General features: G+C 47.7%; 1 protein-coding gene across 1 annotated transcript in view; it reads left to right on the top strand.

The window, feature by feature from the left end:
* The first annotated feature begins 3,713 nt into the window (after positions 1-3,713).
* Positions 3,714-17,132, top strand: part of LOC140719462 (protein FAM83F-like) — a 33,986-nt gene continuing 20,567 nt past the window's right edge. The window contains exon 1 of the mRNA XM_073034161.1: positions 3,714-4,200. Within this exon, the coding sequence (XP_072890262.1) occupies positions 3,751-4,200 (450 nt within the window). The 5' untranslated portion in view covers positions 3,714-3,750. The remainder of the gene's footprint in view (positions 4,201-17,132) is intronic.

The following is a 17,132-nucleotide window of genomic DNA, read 5'->3' as shown; positions in this document are numbered from 1 at the left end:
AACGAGGTCTCATGACTCCTGGGTTCACAAATCGGAGAGGCCGGAGTTCGAGGCCTAGAGTACAGAGCCCTGCCAATTGAGAGTTCGGAAATTGAGGCCTAGTGTTCAGTATCGGTGGGTCCTGAGGTCAATGTTGTGGATTGAGGTCCGAATGTCAAATCAGAAGTCCGAAAGCTGATGCTGTTGTGTAATTTGATATTTTAGTAATATCTGAGTAATCTTGTGTGTTATATTCTTTGATTGATGCTTGTTCGTTTGGGGTCAGAGGACTGTGTACGTGAACGGATTGGAGGGAGGAACGAGTGCTTGCTTTGCTGTTGTTGTTCTGTTCCTGTGTTGTTCCGCCGAGGATTTTGGGCACGCTGTGTTGGTGCTGGAATACGTGGCGACTCTCATGCCCTGCATCCAGCACACACTTGGGTGTGTTGGTTGTTAGCGCAAACGATGCATTAAACAGTATGTTCTGATGTACTTGTGATAAAGCAATTTTAATCTTGAAAATCTTTTCCATCTATCTACCTCTTCAGGTGTCCTTTGAATGTTGTTATTGTCTTGTACCAGCCTCACTCACTACCTCTGGCAGCTCATTCCATCTACGCACCACCCTCTGTGTGACGAAGTTGCCGATCGTGTCCCTTCTAAATTGTATTCTTAAATGTATGCCCTCTAGTTTTTGATTCCTTTTCCCTGGGAAAAATACTGTCAATGAAAAAGCATTGCAAGGCTTACTCTTGTAAATGTTTTTTTTTAATTATATATTAAGTTTATTTTGATTAAAAAAACGACATGCATTCATCTTACCTGCACCCCTTGTGAGTCTATACCTCTGTGCAGAGCATGTACACACTTCCTGTCATCATGTGGGTGCTCGGCTCTTCTTCCATATCACAAGGATGTGCTGGAAGGTTAGAATCAGATTCAGAATCAGGTTTATTATCACCGGTGTGTTGGTACGTGGCCAAGTGGTTAAGGCGTTCGTCTAGTGATCTGAAGGTCGCTAGCTCGAGCCTTGGCTGAGGCCGCGTGTGTGTCCTTGAGCAAGGCACTCAACAACACATTGCTCTGCGACGACACCGGTGCCAAGCTGTATGGGTCCTAGTGCCCTTCCCTTGGACAACATCGGTGGCGTGGAGAGGGGAGACGCAGCCTGGGCAGCTGCCGGTCTTACATTTAAAAAAAACCTTGCCCAGGCTTGCACCCTGGAAACTTTCCAAGGCACAAATCCATGGTCTATCAAGACTAACGGAGGTCCACAATATCACTGGCATGTGGCGTGAAATTTGTTAACTTAGCAGCAGCAGATCAATGCAATACATAATCTATCAGAAAGAGAGAGGAAAAAATAATAAATAAAATAAAACATAATAATAATAAGCAAACAAGTAAATCAATTACATATATTGAATAGATTTTTTAAAATGTGCAAAAGCAGAAATACTGTATATTAAAAAAAGTGAGGTCGTGTCCAAAGCTTCAATGTCCATTTAGGAATTGGATAGCAGAGGGGAAGAAGCTGTTTCTGAATCACTGAGTGTGTCCCTTCAGGCTTCTGATGGTTAACTGGCCACTGCATAGGTTAATGACAGAAAGAATTGAAAAGGGTGATGACAGGGATGTGTGAGCGAGAATTAGATGCTGAGACGCAGGGAAGTACAGAGTAGTGGAATGGAATGCAATATTTGCCTTTCTCATCGCCATTATAAATGTATAGACACAATGTCCATTTTATTGGGTACACCTGCTCGTTAATGCCATTATCTTTTCAGCCAATCATGTGGCAGCAACTCAATGCATAAAAGCACACAGACATGGTCAACAGGTTCAGTTGTTGTTCACACTAAAAGGGATCTGAGTGACATTGGTCGTAAAATGATTGTTGGTGCCAGATGGGGTGGTCTGAGTATTTCAGAAACTGCTGATCTTCTGGGATTTCCACACACAGTGGTTTCTAGAGCTTACAGAGAGTTGGGCGAGAAAGAAAAAACATCCAGTGAGCATCTCTGAACACACAACACATCGAACCTTGAATTGGATGGGCTACAGCAGCATGAACATGCACTCAGTGGCCACTTTATTGGGTACAGAAGGTAACTAATTTTATAGCCACTGAACGTACAGTAGATACGACCTGATGCTGACAACCTGCTAAACGTTCATGATACGCAGGGAACCGTACTCTCTCCGGTCCTGTTCACCCTGTACACATCAGACTTCCAATATAACTCGGAGTCCTGCCATGTGCAGAAGTTCGCAAATGACACGGCCATAGTGGGGTGTGTCAGGAATGGACAGGAGGAGGAGTATAGGAAACTGATACAGGACTTTGTGATATGGTGCAACTCAAACTACCTGCGTCTCAATATCACCAAGACCAAGGAGATGGTGGTGGACTTTAGGAGATCTAGGCCTCATATGGAGCCAGTGATCATTAATGGAGAATGTGTGGAGCAGGTTAAGACCTACAAGTATCTGGGAGTACAGTTAGATGAGAAGCTAGACTGGACTGCCAACACAGATGCCTTGTGCAGGAAGGCACAGAGTCGACTGTACTTCCTTAGAAGGTTGGCGTCTTTCATTGTCTGTAGTGAGATGCTGAAGATGTTCTATAGGTCAGTTGTGGAGAGCGCCCTCTTCTTTGTAGTGGTGTGTTGGGGAGGAAGCATTAAGAAGAGGGACGCCTCACGTCTTAATAAGCTGGTAAGGAAGGCGGGCTCTGTCGTGGGCAAAGTACTGGAGAGTTTAACATCGGTAGCTGAGCGAAGGGCGCTGAGCAGGCTACGGTCAATTATGGAAAACTCTGAACATCCTCTACATAGCACCATCCAGAGACAGAGAAGCAGTTTCAGCGACAGGTTACTATCGATGCAATGCTCCTCAGACAGGATGAAGAGGTCAATACTCCCCAATGCCATTAGGCTTTACAATTCAACCGCCAGGACTTAAGAACTTTTTAAAAGCTATTATTAATGCTTTTTGAGATAGTGATTTAGATGCATATCATATTTTTTACTGAGTTAAGTATTGTATGTAATTAGTTTTGCTACAACAAGTGTATGGGACATTGGAAAAAAGTTGAATTTCCCCATGGGGATGAATAAAGTATCTATCTATCTATCTATCTATCTATCTATTTCCTGTTCATATTTTTAATTGACAAGATTTTAATAATTTAATCAATTGCTTAGTCAGCAGTCTCAGTGAATGAAATAAATATATGCCACAAAAAAGGGTGGTGAGTTTGGTCTGAATCAACAGGAAGAGCTTAGCTATTTGTTAAGACTTGTCTATCCCCCAAGGAAATTTATAGCAAATGTCAAGGTTTTGGGGATGAAAACATTAAATACTCTAAATAATCTATGGGTAAGACAGAAACTAAGAAGAAAGAAGCAAGAGTTTATCCTTCAAGGCAATAACCTTGCACACTCTTGCTCCCTCTCTGCCGTCTGTCCTGTTGAGAATTTCCAGCATTTGCTGAGTGATCCTTTATTTCAGCTTTCCTGCATCTGTCATATTTTACTTCAGAAGTTTGGTTTCATTCTTGAACTACAACACACCTTGAAAAAGACCCCGCCTACAGGGCTACGTGATTGGCCACTCCGACGATCCGCGCCCGCTGATTGGCTGCAGTACTTGTCAGCTGGCATCAGGAGGAAGATCTGAAGTCTTTTTTTGCCAAACCTGTTTCCTCACGTCAGCAAGGTGAGAAGGGGAGAGAGAGAGAGAGAGAGCCAGAGAGAGGCAGCAGGCGACATGGCTGACTCCCAGTTGATATGTTTGGATGATAATCATGTTAATGTTAGCATTAATGACAAGAATCCACAATTTTATTACTGTGAATCACAGCGGCTGGCTTTGGGGGAACTGCTGGAATCCAGGGCAGCAGATTTCAGCAAAATTATCAAGAAAAAAGGCATGAAGGCGTTTTTATCTTTTAAGGAAGTAAAGAAAATTTCCAAGAATTGGGAAAAGTATAACGTGGACAAAACAGACTCTCCACAAGGTAAGGGAACAGAGGGTGATGGCTCCCTCACCTACTGGCCGGAAAAGAGTGACATTCCCATTCCTGAGCTGGACTTGGGCTGGACGGAGTATGTGGCTTATCGAGGGATCACTAGGGCCACCGTCTACATGCATCCCCCCAAGAACAATGAGCCTTTCATCAAGGAAATCGTGCGGAAGATGATCCAGGAGTCCAGCAAGGTGAGTAAGGTGCAGGGGGCTCCCTCCGGAGGAACTGACATTTAGTAGTGCCTTGGGCTGATCTCTGACAAGCTTGTTGAAGTCCCGTTGTAGTTGGTAGGTGTGAAGGAAGATCTCACAATCAGCACACGATGATGGTTGAGGTAATCTCTCCAAGTGGTATTTGGTGGGGGTGGGCAGTCAACATTGGCCTAAATGTGGTCAGCTCCTCATTCAATGGCTGACCCAAACATCTTTACATCCATCCGTAGGAGCTATGATTTAATATCCTGACTGGAAGGTGTGATGTTCTCTCTGTCACCTCGCAGTGCTGCACTCCCTTATTAACACCTGCCTGACAGTGCGGCACTCCCTCAGTACTGTCCCTCTGATGGTGTGGCACTCCCTCAGTACTGTCCCTCTGATGGTGTGGCACTCCCTCAGTACTGTCCCTCTGACAGTGAGACACTCCCTCAGTACCGTCCCTCTGACAGTGAGACACTCCCTCAGTACCGTCCCCCTGACAGTGAGACACTCCATCAGTACTGTCCCTCTGACAGTGAGACACTCCCTCAGTACTGTCCCTCTGACAGTGAGGCATTCCCTCAGTACTGTCCCTCTGACAGTGAGACACTCCCTCAGTAGTCCCTCTGACGGTGAGATACTCCCTCAGTATTGTCCCTCTGACAGAGTGACACTCCCTCAGTACTGACCCTCTGACAGTGAGACACTCCCTCAGTACTGTCCCTCTGACAGTGTGACACTCCCTCAGTACTGTCCCTCTGACAGTGAGGCACTCACTCAGTACTGTCCCTCTGACAGTGTGATACTCCCTCAGTACTGTCCCTCTGACAGTGAGACACTCCCTCAGTACTGTCCCTCTGACAGTGTGACACTCCCTCAGTACTGTCCCTCTGACAGTGAGGCACTCACTCAGTACCCTCCCTCTGACAGTGAGGCACTCCCTCAGTACCCTCCCTCTGACGGTGTGACACTCCCTCAGTACTGTCCCTCTGATGGTGTGGCACTCCCTCAGTACTGTCCCTCTGACAGTGAGGCACTCACTCAGTACTGTCCCTCTGACAGTGAGGTACTCCCTCAGTACTGTCCCTCTGACAGTGAGGCACTTACTCAGTACTGTCCCTCTGACAGTGAGGCACTCCCTCAGTACTGTCCCTCTGACAGAGTGACACTCCCTCAGCACTGTCCCTCTGACCGTGTGGCACTCCCTCAGTACCGTCCCTCTGACAGTGAGACACTCACTCAGTACCGTCCCTCTGACAGAGTGACACTCCCTCAGTACCGTCCCTCTGACTGTGTGGCACTCCCTCAGTACCGTCCCTCTGACAGTGAGACACTCCCTCAGTACCGTCCCTCTGACAGTGTGACACTCCCTCAGTACCCTCCCTCTGACAGTGAGACACTCCCTCAGTACTGTCCCTCTGACGGTGAGACACTCCCTCAGTACTGTCCCTCTGACGGTGAGGCTGCCCCTCAGTACTGTCCCTCTGACAGAGTGACTCTCCCTCAGTACTGTCCCCCTGACAGTGAGACACTCACTCAGTACTGTCCCTCTGACGGTGTGACACTCCCTCAGTACTGTCCCTCTGACAGTGAGACACTCCCTCAGTACTGTCCCTCTGACGGTGTGACACTCCCTCAGTACTGTCCCTCTGACGGTGAGACACTCCCTCAGTACCGTCCCTCTGACAGTGAGACACTCCCTCAGTACCGTCCCTCTGACAGTGTGACACTCCCTCAGTACCCTCCCTCTGACAGTGAGACACTCCCTCAGTACTGTCCCTCTGACGGTGAGACACTCCCTCAGTACTGTCCCTCTGACGGTGAGGCTGCCCCTCAGTACTGTCCCTCTGACAGAGTGACTCTCCCTCAGTACTGTCCCCCTGACAGTGAGACACTCACTCAGTACTGTCCCTCTGACGGTGTGACACTCCCTCAGTACTGTCCCTCTGACAGTGAGACACTCACTCAGTACTGTCCCTCTGACGGTGTGACACTCCCTCAGTACTGTCCCTCTGACAGTGAGACACTCCCTCAGTACTGTCCCTCTGACGGTGTGACACTCCCTCAGTACTGTCCCTCTGACGGTGAGACACTCCCTCAGTAATGTCCCTCTGACGGTGAGGCTGCCCCTCAGTACCGTCCCTCTGACAGAGTGACTCTCCCTCAGTACTGTCCCTCTGACAGTGAGACACTCACACAGTACTGTCCCTCTGACAGTGAGACACTCCCTCAGTACTGTCCCCCTGACAGTGAGACACTCACTCAGTACTGTCCCTCTGACAGAATGACACTCCCTCAGTGCTGTCCCTCTGACAGTGAGACACTCCCTCAGTACTGTCCCCCTGACAGTGAGACACTCACTCAGTACTGTCCCTCTGACAGTGAGACACTCCCTCAGTACTGTCCCTCTGACAGTGAGACACTCACTCAGTACTGTCCCTCTGACAGTGAGACACTCCCTCAGTACTGTCTCTCTGACAGAGTGACACTCCCTCAGTACTGTCCCTCTGACACTGAGGCACTCACTCAGTACTGTCCCTCTGACAGTGAGGCACTCCCTCAGTACTGTCCCTCTGACAGAGTGACACTCCCTCAGTACTGTCCCTCTGACGGTGAGGCTGCCCCTCAGTACTGTCCCTCTGACGGTGAGACACTCCCTCAGTACTGTCCCTCTGACGGTGAGGCACTCCCTCAGTACTGTCCCTTTGACGGTGAGACACTCCCTCAGTACTGTCCCTCTGACGGTGAGGCTGCCCCTCAGTACTGTCCCTCTGACAGTGAGACACTCACTCAGTACTGTCCCTCTGACGGTGAGACACTCTGACGGTGAGACACTCCCTCAGTACTGTCCCTCTGACGGTGAGGCACTCACTCAGTACTGTCCCTCTGACAGAGTGACACTCCTTGAGTACTGTCCCTCTGACGGTGAGGCTCTCCCTCAGTACTGTCCCTCTGACAGTGAGACACTCCCTCAGTACTGTCCCTCTGACAGTGACACTCCCTCAGTACTGTCCCTCTGACAGTGAGACACTCCCTCAGTACTGTCCCTCTGACAGTGTGACACTCCCTCAGTACTGTCCCTCTGACAGTGAGACACTCCCTCAGTACTGTCCCTCTGACAGAGTGACACTCCCTCAGTACTGCCCCTCTGACAGTGAGGCACTCCCTCAGTATTGTCCCTCTGACAGAGTGACACTCACTCAGTGCTGTCCCTCTGACAGTGAGACACTCCCTCAGTGCTGTCTGACAGAGTGACACTCCCTCAGTACTGTCCCTCTGACAGTGTGACACTCCCTCAGTACTGTCCCTCTGACAGTGAGGCACTCACTCAGTACTGTCCCCCTGTTGGTGAGACACTCCCTCAGTACCGTCCCTCTGACAGTGACGCACTCACTCAGTATTGTCCCTCTGACAGAGTGACACTCTCTCAGTACTCTCCCTCTGACGGTGAGGCTGCCCCTCAGTACTGTCCCTCTGACAGTGAGACACTCCCTCAGTACTGTCCCTCTGACAGTGTGACACTCCCTCAGTACTGACCCTCTGACGGTGAGGCTGCCCCTCAGTACTGTCCCTCTGACAGTGAGACACTCTCTCAGTACTGTCCCTCTGACGGTGAGGCTGCCCCGAGTACTGTCCCCCCCCCCGCCCACCCCCACCATTCTGCACTCCATCACTACTACCACTGGGATGTTTCAGCCAATTTTTTAACTTATTTTTTAATCTGTGCTCTTCCAATTCTGAGGTAAGGCGGAACCAGTGCTGAGAGTGGACTGGTAACGCAGGAAGGGTTGTGATGTTGCTTACGATAAGGCAGTTTCCCGATGCAAAGCCATCTTCCCGTGTGGGATGTCATACTCATGCTTTATCTCATTAGGTTTTTTAAGGCTCTGAGGTTTCATTTATGTCGTGTTTACGGTGGTTTCACAAGTTCTTTATCACAGTTTTGAAAGTTCAGCAAGACTTTGCGACCTCCTGCACAATTACAAGGCAGAGCTTCTGCTTCAAGGCCTAAATCTCAGGCCTGCCTCCCTAATCCATACTTGTTTGTATGTCTGTCTCCACATTTAATAAAAGCTTAATTCCCAACTTTTTAAAAAATCTAATTCAACGTTTTCAGATCTCCCACAGTGGCTCGCAGTTGGTGTAGTGTGGATTTCTGGCTTGGAGTAATAAGAGTTCTGCAGAATAATCCAGTGAAACTGATATGTATCTTAAAAATCCCACCAAACCAGTTTGTGAATTAGTTCTGCGTTTGGAGTAATTTAGCTGCCAGGAATCTTGTAGGAGTTTTATAAACTGGTTCTTTCGGGAAGGAAATGTGTCATTTTAACATCTTCTTGGCCAGTTTATGACTTGTTACTGTGCACTGGCCCAGCAAGCCCCTCAAACAAGTTTATGAATGTAGCCTGACATCTTCTCAGGGCTACCAGGGCCTGGGTCATAAAACTCCCCATGACGCTACATCCGAAGAATAAACAGGATTAAGAAAAAAGGTGTCCAGAATTAATATATAAAGCATCTCCTTGTGCTAAATGAAATGGGCTATTTTCTCTAGATATATAAATATTAGCTGTTGAAACAAGACACAGATATGTTTACATACCTATGCAAGCACTGATTAAAATCGTCATGGCTACCAGTGTTCTTGCGATCTCTTTTAGGTGACACCTTAAACTTTCTGTACTGTAACATCCTAATTGATCCTTGGCCTGTGGAGATAAGAGATAACAATTTCATAAGAATTTCCCTGAAATCAGAAGCTAATCACCTGCTTTCGCAGGCCTAGGCCTCAGGTCAGCTCTGGAGGAATGAAAGCAGGTAAAGAAGCCAGCTGGTGGTGTAGTGGCATCAGCACCGGACTTTGAGACAAAAGGTCCCGTGTTCGAATCTGGCCAAAACCCTTGCACGCTTTCCATGCGTGCTGGAAGCGTCGGACTCGGCCTCCTAAAAAAAAACCCAGACAAAATGCTGAAAAAACAGCAAAAATGCCACCCAGGGTGTGAGAACAATGACGTATTAAAAAAAAATAGCAAGAACAGTAAGCCTATCAAGCCTGCTCCACCATTCAACATCTACCCCATGCATCCAACTCCTTTTCTGTGTCCGTTCCCTTGAGCCTTCGATTCAGAATCAAAATCAGGGGGAAATCAGGTTTAAGGTTTACTGGCAAATGTTGTGAAACATTGCAATACATAATAGTAAAAGTTCTAAATTACAGTAACTATATATATTTAAAAAGTTAAATTAACTAAGCGCTGTAAAAAGAGGGTAAAAAGCAGTGAGGTAGTGTAACACAGAAAATGCTGGAGGAACTCGGCAGGCCAGGCAGCATCTATGGGAAAGGGTAAACAGTCGACGTTTCGGGCCGAGACCCTTCATCAGGACTGGAAAAAAGATGAGGGGTCAGAGTAAGAAAGTAGGGGGAGGGGAGGAAGAACCACAAGGTGAAAGGTGAAACCGGGAAGGGAGGGGGAGGGGTGAAGTAAAGAGCTGGGAAGTTGATTGATGAAGGAGATAGAGGGCTGGAAATGGGGAATCTGATTGGAGAGGACAGAAGGCCACGGAGGAAAAGGGGGAGGAGCACCAGAGGGAGGTGACGGACAGGTAAGGAGATAAGGTGAGAGCGGGAAAGGGGAATGGGAATGGTGAAGGGGGAGCATTACCGGAAGTTCGAGAAATCGATGTTCATGCCATCAGGTTGGAGGCCACCCTGATGGAATATATGGAGTCCTGATGAAGGGTCTTGGCTCGAAACGTCGACTGTTTGCTCTTTTCCATCGGTGCTGCCTGGCCTGCTGAGTTCCCCCGGCATTTTGTGTGCATTGCTGGGATTTCCAGCATCAGCAGGTTTTCTCTCGTTCGTGAGGTAGAGTTCATGGGTTCAATGTTTCTTCAGAGATCTGAAGCGAGAGGGGAAGAAGCTGTAAATCGTGGACTGTGTACCTTCAGTCTCCTATATCCAGGAGGGCTTAGAGTTTGCGAATTTTGTTTCTTTTTCTTTTCGGGTAGGGGGGAAGATTGATGTCTATCTTTCAACTACTTCTACGGCTTTCTATATTTTATGGCTATCTGGAGAAGGCAGATCTCAGAGTTGTATTCTGTGTACACACTTTGATAATAAAATGAACCTTTGAACCTTTAAATTGGCATATTAATATGCAGAGAATGGAGGGATATGGATTTGGGCAGGCAGAAAGGACTAGTTTAGTTTGGCATTAGAATGGTTTGGTACAACACTGTGAGCTGAAGGGCCTGTTCATGTGTTCTCTGAGAGAAATGCCTTATCTTATCAATAGACAACCTTCTTCTAATGATGGCCCTCAGAGCAACCCCATCCGTTCTCCATTGTACAGTACTTCTTTGTAACTCCAATCTCTGTCACAACCCCACCCGCCTCCCTTCCGTCCTCACCAGAGTAATCCATTAATCCGCTAAGGCGCACGCACCTGGGAGGAAACTGGAGTAGCTGGGGAAACCTGCGCAATTAGAGAGAGAAGGTGAAAACTTCACGCAGACAGCACCCGAGGTCAGGATTGAACCCTTGGCTCTGGAAGCCTTGAGGCAGTGGCACTAATTGCAGCTATGGACCAGCCGGGGCCTAATGACGAAGAATTAGGAGGTTATCCCCATTCTCGTAGTGCTGTGGACTTGGAGGTAATTTGATGTGGCTGAAACAAACCAAGAGCGATCGTTTTAAGTGTTGGGACAAATTGGAAATGTTGGATTGGAATTGGAATGAATGAATGAATGACCGAATTGGAAATATCCTCAAAATGGACCTCCCAGTCCCCTTTTTTTTGGTTTTAGGTTAGTTTAGTGTTTTTTTTCTTTCTCCATAATAGAAATTTTGAGTCTTTTTTTTCTATGAATTGTTAAGTTCATAGTTGTGGTTCTTTTTTTTATATAGCTCAATACTATACTACACATGATTTTGACAGTGTATATTCTTTTTTTGTTTGTACTTCTATTGAAATATGTATTTGAGATAACTTCTCCTTTGACTTGAGTGTATCCTTATTCTTTTAAATCAATTAAAAAAAGATTGAAAATGAAATGGAAGTGTTGGGTACAGGCCTGATCGAAGAGGTGGGTCTCGGGTCCCAGAGTGTGTCGAAGCAACTGAACCCAATGCTTAGACGCTAGGTCAATTCGAAAAGGTCAGGGTGTCAGGGCCTAAGGCGAAGAATGGGCTGTTCCGCTCTGCATTGAACTAAGGGTCTGTGGACAAACCTTCTTTGTGGACTTCAGTTCAGAATGCTACTTGCTTGCATAATGAAGCGGCTGAAATTGACGAGTTCTGCATGGGTGCAGAATGCAGCACCAATGCAGTCATCAATGAAATTGAGGAAGAGTGGGGATGCGGTGCTGAGATAGGTTTGGGACGAGGACTGCTCTACATAGCCAACGAAAGGGCAAGCATAACTGGGCCTCGTGGTTGCTGGAGAGTACACTTCTGGTTTGGAGAAAGCGGGAGGATCGGAACGAGAAGCTGTTGAAAGGTTAAGCACCAGTTCTGCCGGGCAGAGGAGGGTGGTGGTGGTGGTGGGGAACTGGTTGGGACAGTTTTCCAGAAAGTAAAGGAGAGCCCTGAGGCCTTCCTGATGGTTGAGGAGAAATGAACAGGGACTGGGCGTCCATATTGAAACTGAGCTGATCCGGGCCAGGAAACCAAACTGGGCAAAGTGCTGAGGGAACTCAGCAGGTCAGGCAGCATCTATGGAGGGAAATAAACAGTTGGCATTTTGTGTGTGTAGCTCAAGATTTACAGCATCTGCAGGTTCTCTTGGGTCTGGGAACAGAAAGCTGTCAAAGTGTTGAATTGGTACATCACTGAAGCGACGTGGTAGTTTAACAGTTACCATAACGACATTACAGTGCCAGCGATCCGGGTTCAGTTGCGCCCCATCTATAAAGAATCTGTACGCTCTCCCCATGACGGCATGGGTTTCCTCCAGCTGCTCCAGTTTCCTCCCACATTCCAGAGGCTTATGGGGTAGTAGGTTAATTGGTCACATGGGCACAATTTAGCGGCACAGGCTCGTCGTGCAGGAGAGGCCCTTTACCACGTTGTATCCCTGAATAACGTAAAATAAATAATAAAATATACATAACCAGAATCAGGTTTAATAGTAGGCAGCCATCGATCCCAGGGAATCATGGGTTTGCGCCTCTGGTGGACTGTGTCCTCTCCAGGGCACAAGCCTGGGTGGGAAGATTTGAAGAGCTGGCTGTTGCCCATGCAGCGGGCTCCCAGTCTCCACGTCACTGATGCAGTCCAAGGGAAGGGTAAGTGCTGATACAGCTTGGCACCAGTGTCGTCACAGAGGTCACCAGAGTGAAGTCGTAAGCAACATCGAACTGCCTTAGGGACCCCGGCTCCAGATTTCTTCCTCTGGGTTTACTCCCAAAGCCTTTCCTATGGGTGAGTGTGGGCGCAAGGCAGCGGAGGTTTAAAATCAGAGTTTTCCTTCTCCCAGGCGGGCTGCTGTCCAAGGCTGACAAGCCCCACCTGCCCCGAATCAAGTTTCATCTCATCGGCATATGTTGTGAACTTTGTTGTTTTGTGGCAGCAGACGATAATAGAGAGGAAAAATAAGTAAATCAATTACAGAAAGTATATATGTGTATATTAAATAGTTAAATTAAACATAGTGCAAAAAACAGAAATTATTTTTAAAAAGTTAGATAGTGCTCATGGGTTCAATGTCCATTTAGGAATCGGATGGCAGAGGGGAAGAAGCTGTTCCTGAATCGTTGAGTGTGTGCCTTCAGGCTCCTGACAGTAACAATGAGAAGAGGGCATGACCTGGTTGGTGGGGGTCCCTAATGATGAATGCTGCTTTTCTAAGGCACCACTCCCTGAAGATGACTTCGATTCTACAGAGGCTAGCACCCAAGGTGGAGCTGACTAATTTTACAACCTTCTTTTGCTCCTTTCGATCCACTGTGGTAGCAACCCAGCCCCCTCCCCCCATACCAGACAGTGATGCAGCCTGTCGGAATGTCCTCTGCAGTACATCTGTAGAATTTTTTCGGGTGTTTCAATTGACAAGCCAGTTATCCTCAAATTCCTAATGAAATATGGCTGCTGTCCTGCCTTCTTTCTAGCTGTATCGATATGTTGGGACCAGGCTAGATCCTCAGAGATATTGAAACCCGGGAACATAAGATTGCTCACTCTCTCCACTTCTGTGAGGATTGGTTTGTATTTCCTCGTCTTACCCTTTCTGAAGCCCGCTGAAGTCCACAGATCTTACTGACGTTGAGTGCAAGGTTGTTGCTGCGACACCACTCAACTAACTGGTATATCTCGCTCCCGTACGCCCTTTCATCTCCATTGGACACTCTGCCAACAATGGCTGCATCATCAGCAGATTTATAGATGACATTTGAGTCACACATCCCTGAGGTGTGCCCGTGCTGATCATCAGCGAGGAGGAGATATTATCACCAATCCTCACAGATGGTGGTTTTCCGGTTAAGAAGTTGAGCATCCAACTACAGAGGGAGATAGAGACGCCCAGGTTCTGTAGCTTATTGAAGCGGGAATGATGTTGTTAAACACTGAGCTATAGTCAACGAACAGCATCCTGACATAGGTGTTTGTATTGTTTAGGTAATCTAAGGCCACCTGAAGAGCTATTGAGATTGCATCCACTGTAAACCTATTGAGATGATATATAAAAGTAAACATGCACTGAAACGCCTTGAAAAACTTTGTTTTGATGTCTTCCATACAGATTATTTCATCACACCACTGCGCTGAGGTAGTATTAGGGAAAACAAAAACAGTTTACCACAAGACTATAAGACATTGGATCACAATTCGGCCATTTGGCCCATCGAGTCTGCTCCATTATTTCCTCATGCTGATCCATTTTCTCCTCAGCCCCAATCTGCTGCCCTCTCCCCATAACCCTTCATGCCCTGACTAATCAAGAATCTATCAACCTCTGCCTTAAATATACCCAATGACTCGGCCTCCACAGCCACCTGAGGCAACTAATTCCACAGATTCACCACTCTCTCAGCTAAAATTCCTCCCCATCTCCATTCTAAATGGACGTCCATCTATTCTGAGGTTGCCTTTGACTCCCCCACCATCGGAAACAAGCTCTCAAAGTCCACCCCACTGAGGCCTTTCAACACCCGATAGGTTTGAAAGGAGTTTCTTTCAGTGCTCCAGTGAGTACAGGCCCAGAGCCATTAAACACTCCTCCTATGATAAGCCCTTCAATCCTGAAATCGTTACAGCCAAAGAGAAAATGGAGTGTACACAGGCAATAAGTGCAAGGCCATGACACTGAGGTCAGGAGTCCATATATTACAGTAGGGATCCATTCATTCATCTTACAACAGCCGGACAGAACCTGTCCTTGAGCCTGGCTCTATGCACTTTCAGACCTCTGTCATTTTAGCCCGTTGTGAGGGGAGCAGAAAATGTCTGGGGTGAGTGGGGTTGGATTATGTTGGCTGCGTTACAGAGGCAGTGGGAAGCGTAGGCAGCGGTGGAGAGCGTGCGATGTGTCAAGGTTGTAGGTGGGGAGGAATTGGACCAGGGTTGGGGACAAGGGGTGGTTGATGGGACTGCCCCTTAAGTATTCAGCCCTGGAACTTGATCTGTGCGATGCCAAGTTCTGCTTGCTGCAGGGAGGTTGCTTTTCTCAATCCTTTTGTGAAACGTGGTTTGGAATATCTCCCACTGAGGTACCCCTCCCAAGCTCTTTAAGTTTTGCAAACAGTTTGTTCCCTCACAAAAATAGGAATAGGCATCTGTTAGGCTCGTGAGACCATGGATTTGCGCCTTGGAAGATTTTCCAGGGCACAGGCCTGAGCAGGGTTGTATGGGAGACCGGCAGTTGCCCAAGCTGCAGGCCTCCCCCTCTCCACGCCACCGATGTTGTCCAAGGGAAGGGCACTAGGACCCAAGCAGCTTGGTACCGGTGTCGTCACAGAGCAATGTGTTGTTAAGTGCTTTGCTCAAGGACACAACACGCTGCCTCAGCTGAGGCTCGAACCATTGACCTTCAGATCACTAGACCAATGCCTTATCCACTAGGCTACGCGCCAACACTTCACAAAATTTACACACCCACAAGGGTCAGGTGTTCACTAAACCATTAGCAATTTCAAATTAAAATATGATTACTGTTATTAACAGATCATTCAAGACCAGGGGAGGCCCACCATTCGCGGAACTCCCCCACGGTGCCCATTGAGACTGCAGCCTTCTTCCCCAAGGCCACCTGAGCAACGACCTAACCCCGGAAGACCGGCAGGCAGGTGGCTCGGGCTGAGCCCCTGACTGCCCGCTGCCCGGACCAGTGCAATGCCCTCTCGGCTAGGCCTACCAGGAGATTCCCCCAAGTGACCCACCCCTTCTGCACCGGGTGGCCATCGATCAGGAGCACAAGGCTGATCTACGGTCAAAACTTGAGGAGAATGCACCATGACACACTAATGCAGGAAGCATGCACAGTTGCAAGACACCTCGAGAGCTAAGGGCACCCATGCACTGAGGGGGTATCGTGGCTAAACAAAGGACCCCCCATCCCCCCACACAACATTAAACCCTGACACTGACATCCTATCACCAACATACAAACACCACCCACCCCTCACTCCCCATAACTGCACTCTCAACTCTCCCTTCCCTCCCTTCCTCAAGACTTATCACCCCCTACCCCTGCCAGCTTGTGACGGACCTCTTTACCTAGAGAGCTGTTGGTGACAGGTGACTAGTGCTTTGGGCCTCATTTCTGCAGCTTTGCACTTGGCTTCTAGTGTTCAAAATACATTTATTATCAAAGTTTTTGTGGATCAACAATCCCTGAGATTCATTCTCTTGAGAGGCATTCACAGTAGAACAAAGAAATACAATAGAATCAAACTAGACACAAGGACTGACAAACAACCAGCGTGCTAAAGAAGACCAACTGTGCGAATTACGGTTTATTGTGCCACAATCCATTCATGGGTACATTGTGAACACGAGATTTTGCAGATGCTGGAAATCTTGAGCAACACACATACACACACAAAATGCTGGAGGAACTCAACAAGTTGAGTGAGCAGTCAATGTTTCAGACCTTTCATCATCAGGATATTTTGACTCTGTGGTTAAGAAGGCACATGGCCTTTATCAATCGTGGGATTGAGTTTAAGAGCCGAGAGGTAATGTTGCAGCTATATAGGACCCTGGTCAGACCCCACTTGGAGTACTGTGTTCAGTTCTGGTCACCTCACTACAGGAAGGATGTGGAAGCCATAGAAAGGGTGCAGAGGAGCTTTACAAGGATGTTGCCTGGATTGGGGAGCATGCCTTATGAGAACAGGTTGAGTGAACTTGGCCTTTTCTCCTTGGAGTGGCGGAGGATAAGAGGTGACCTGATAGAGGCATACAAGATGATGAGAGGCATTGATCGTGTGGATAGTCAGAAGCTTTTTCCCAGGGCTGAAATGGTTGCCACAAGAGGACACAAGTTTAAGGAGCTGGGGAGTAGGTACAGAGGAATGTCAGGGAGTTTTTTACTCAGAGTGGTGAGTGTGTGGAATGAGCTTCCGGCAATGGTGGTGTAGGCGGATATAGGTTCTTTTAAGAGACTCCTGAATAGGTACATGGAGCTTAGAAAAATAGAGGGATATGGGTAACCCTAGATAAATTCTGAAACAAGTGCATGTTCGATACAACTTTGTGGGCTGAAGGGCCTGTACCGTGCTGTAGATTTTCTATGTTTCTGTTTTTTGGTCCTGTTGAAGGATCTGAGTCCAACCGTTGACTGTTTATTCCCTCCTGCTGATTCGCTTGAATTCCTCTAGCGTTTTGTGTGTATTGCTTGTGGGGACATTGTCGAGTCTGGGAGCTTGCTGTACAGAATTTGCCCATCTTGCTCCATTAGTTACTTTCGGAATTACACTTTGTCGCCTTT

This window comes from Hemitrygon akajei, chromosome 31, assembly GCF_048418815.1.
Source record: "Hemitrygon akajei chromosome 31, sHemAka1.3, whole genome shotgun sequence".
Classification (NCBI taxonomy): domain Eukaryota; kingdom Metazoa; phylum Chordata; class Chondrichthyes; order Myliobatiformes; family Dasyatidae; genus Hemitrygon; species Hemitrygon akajei.
Note: the sequence above shows the minus strand (reverse complement) of the source record. Positions and strands in the feature narration are given on the sequence as shown.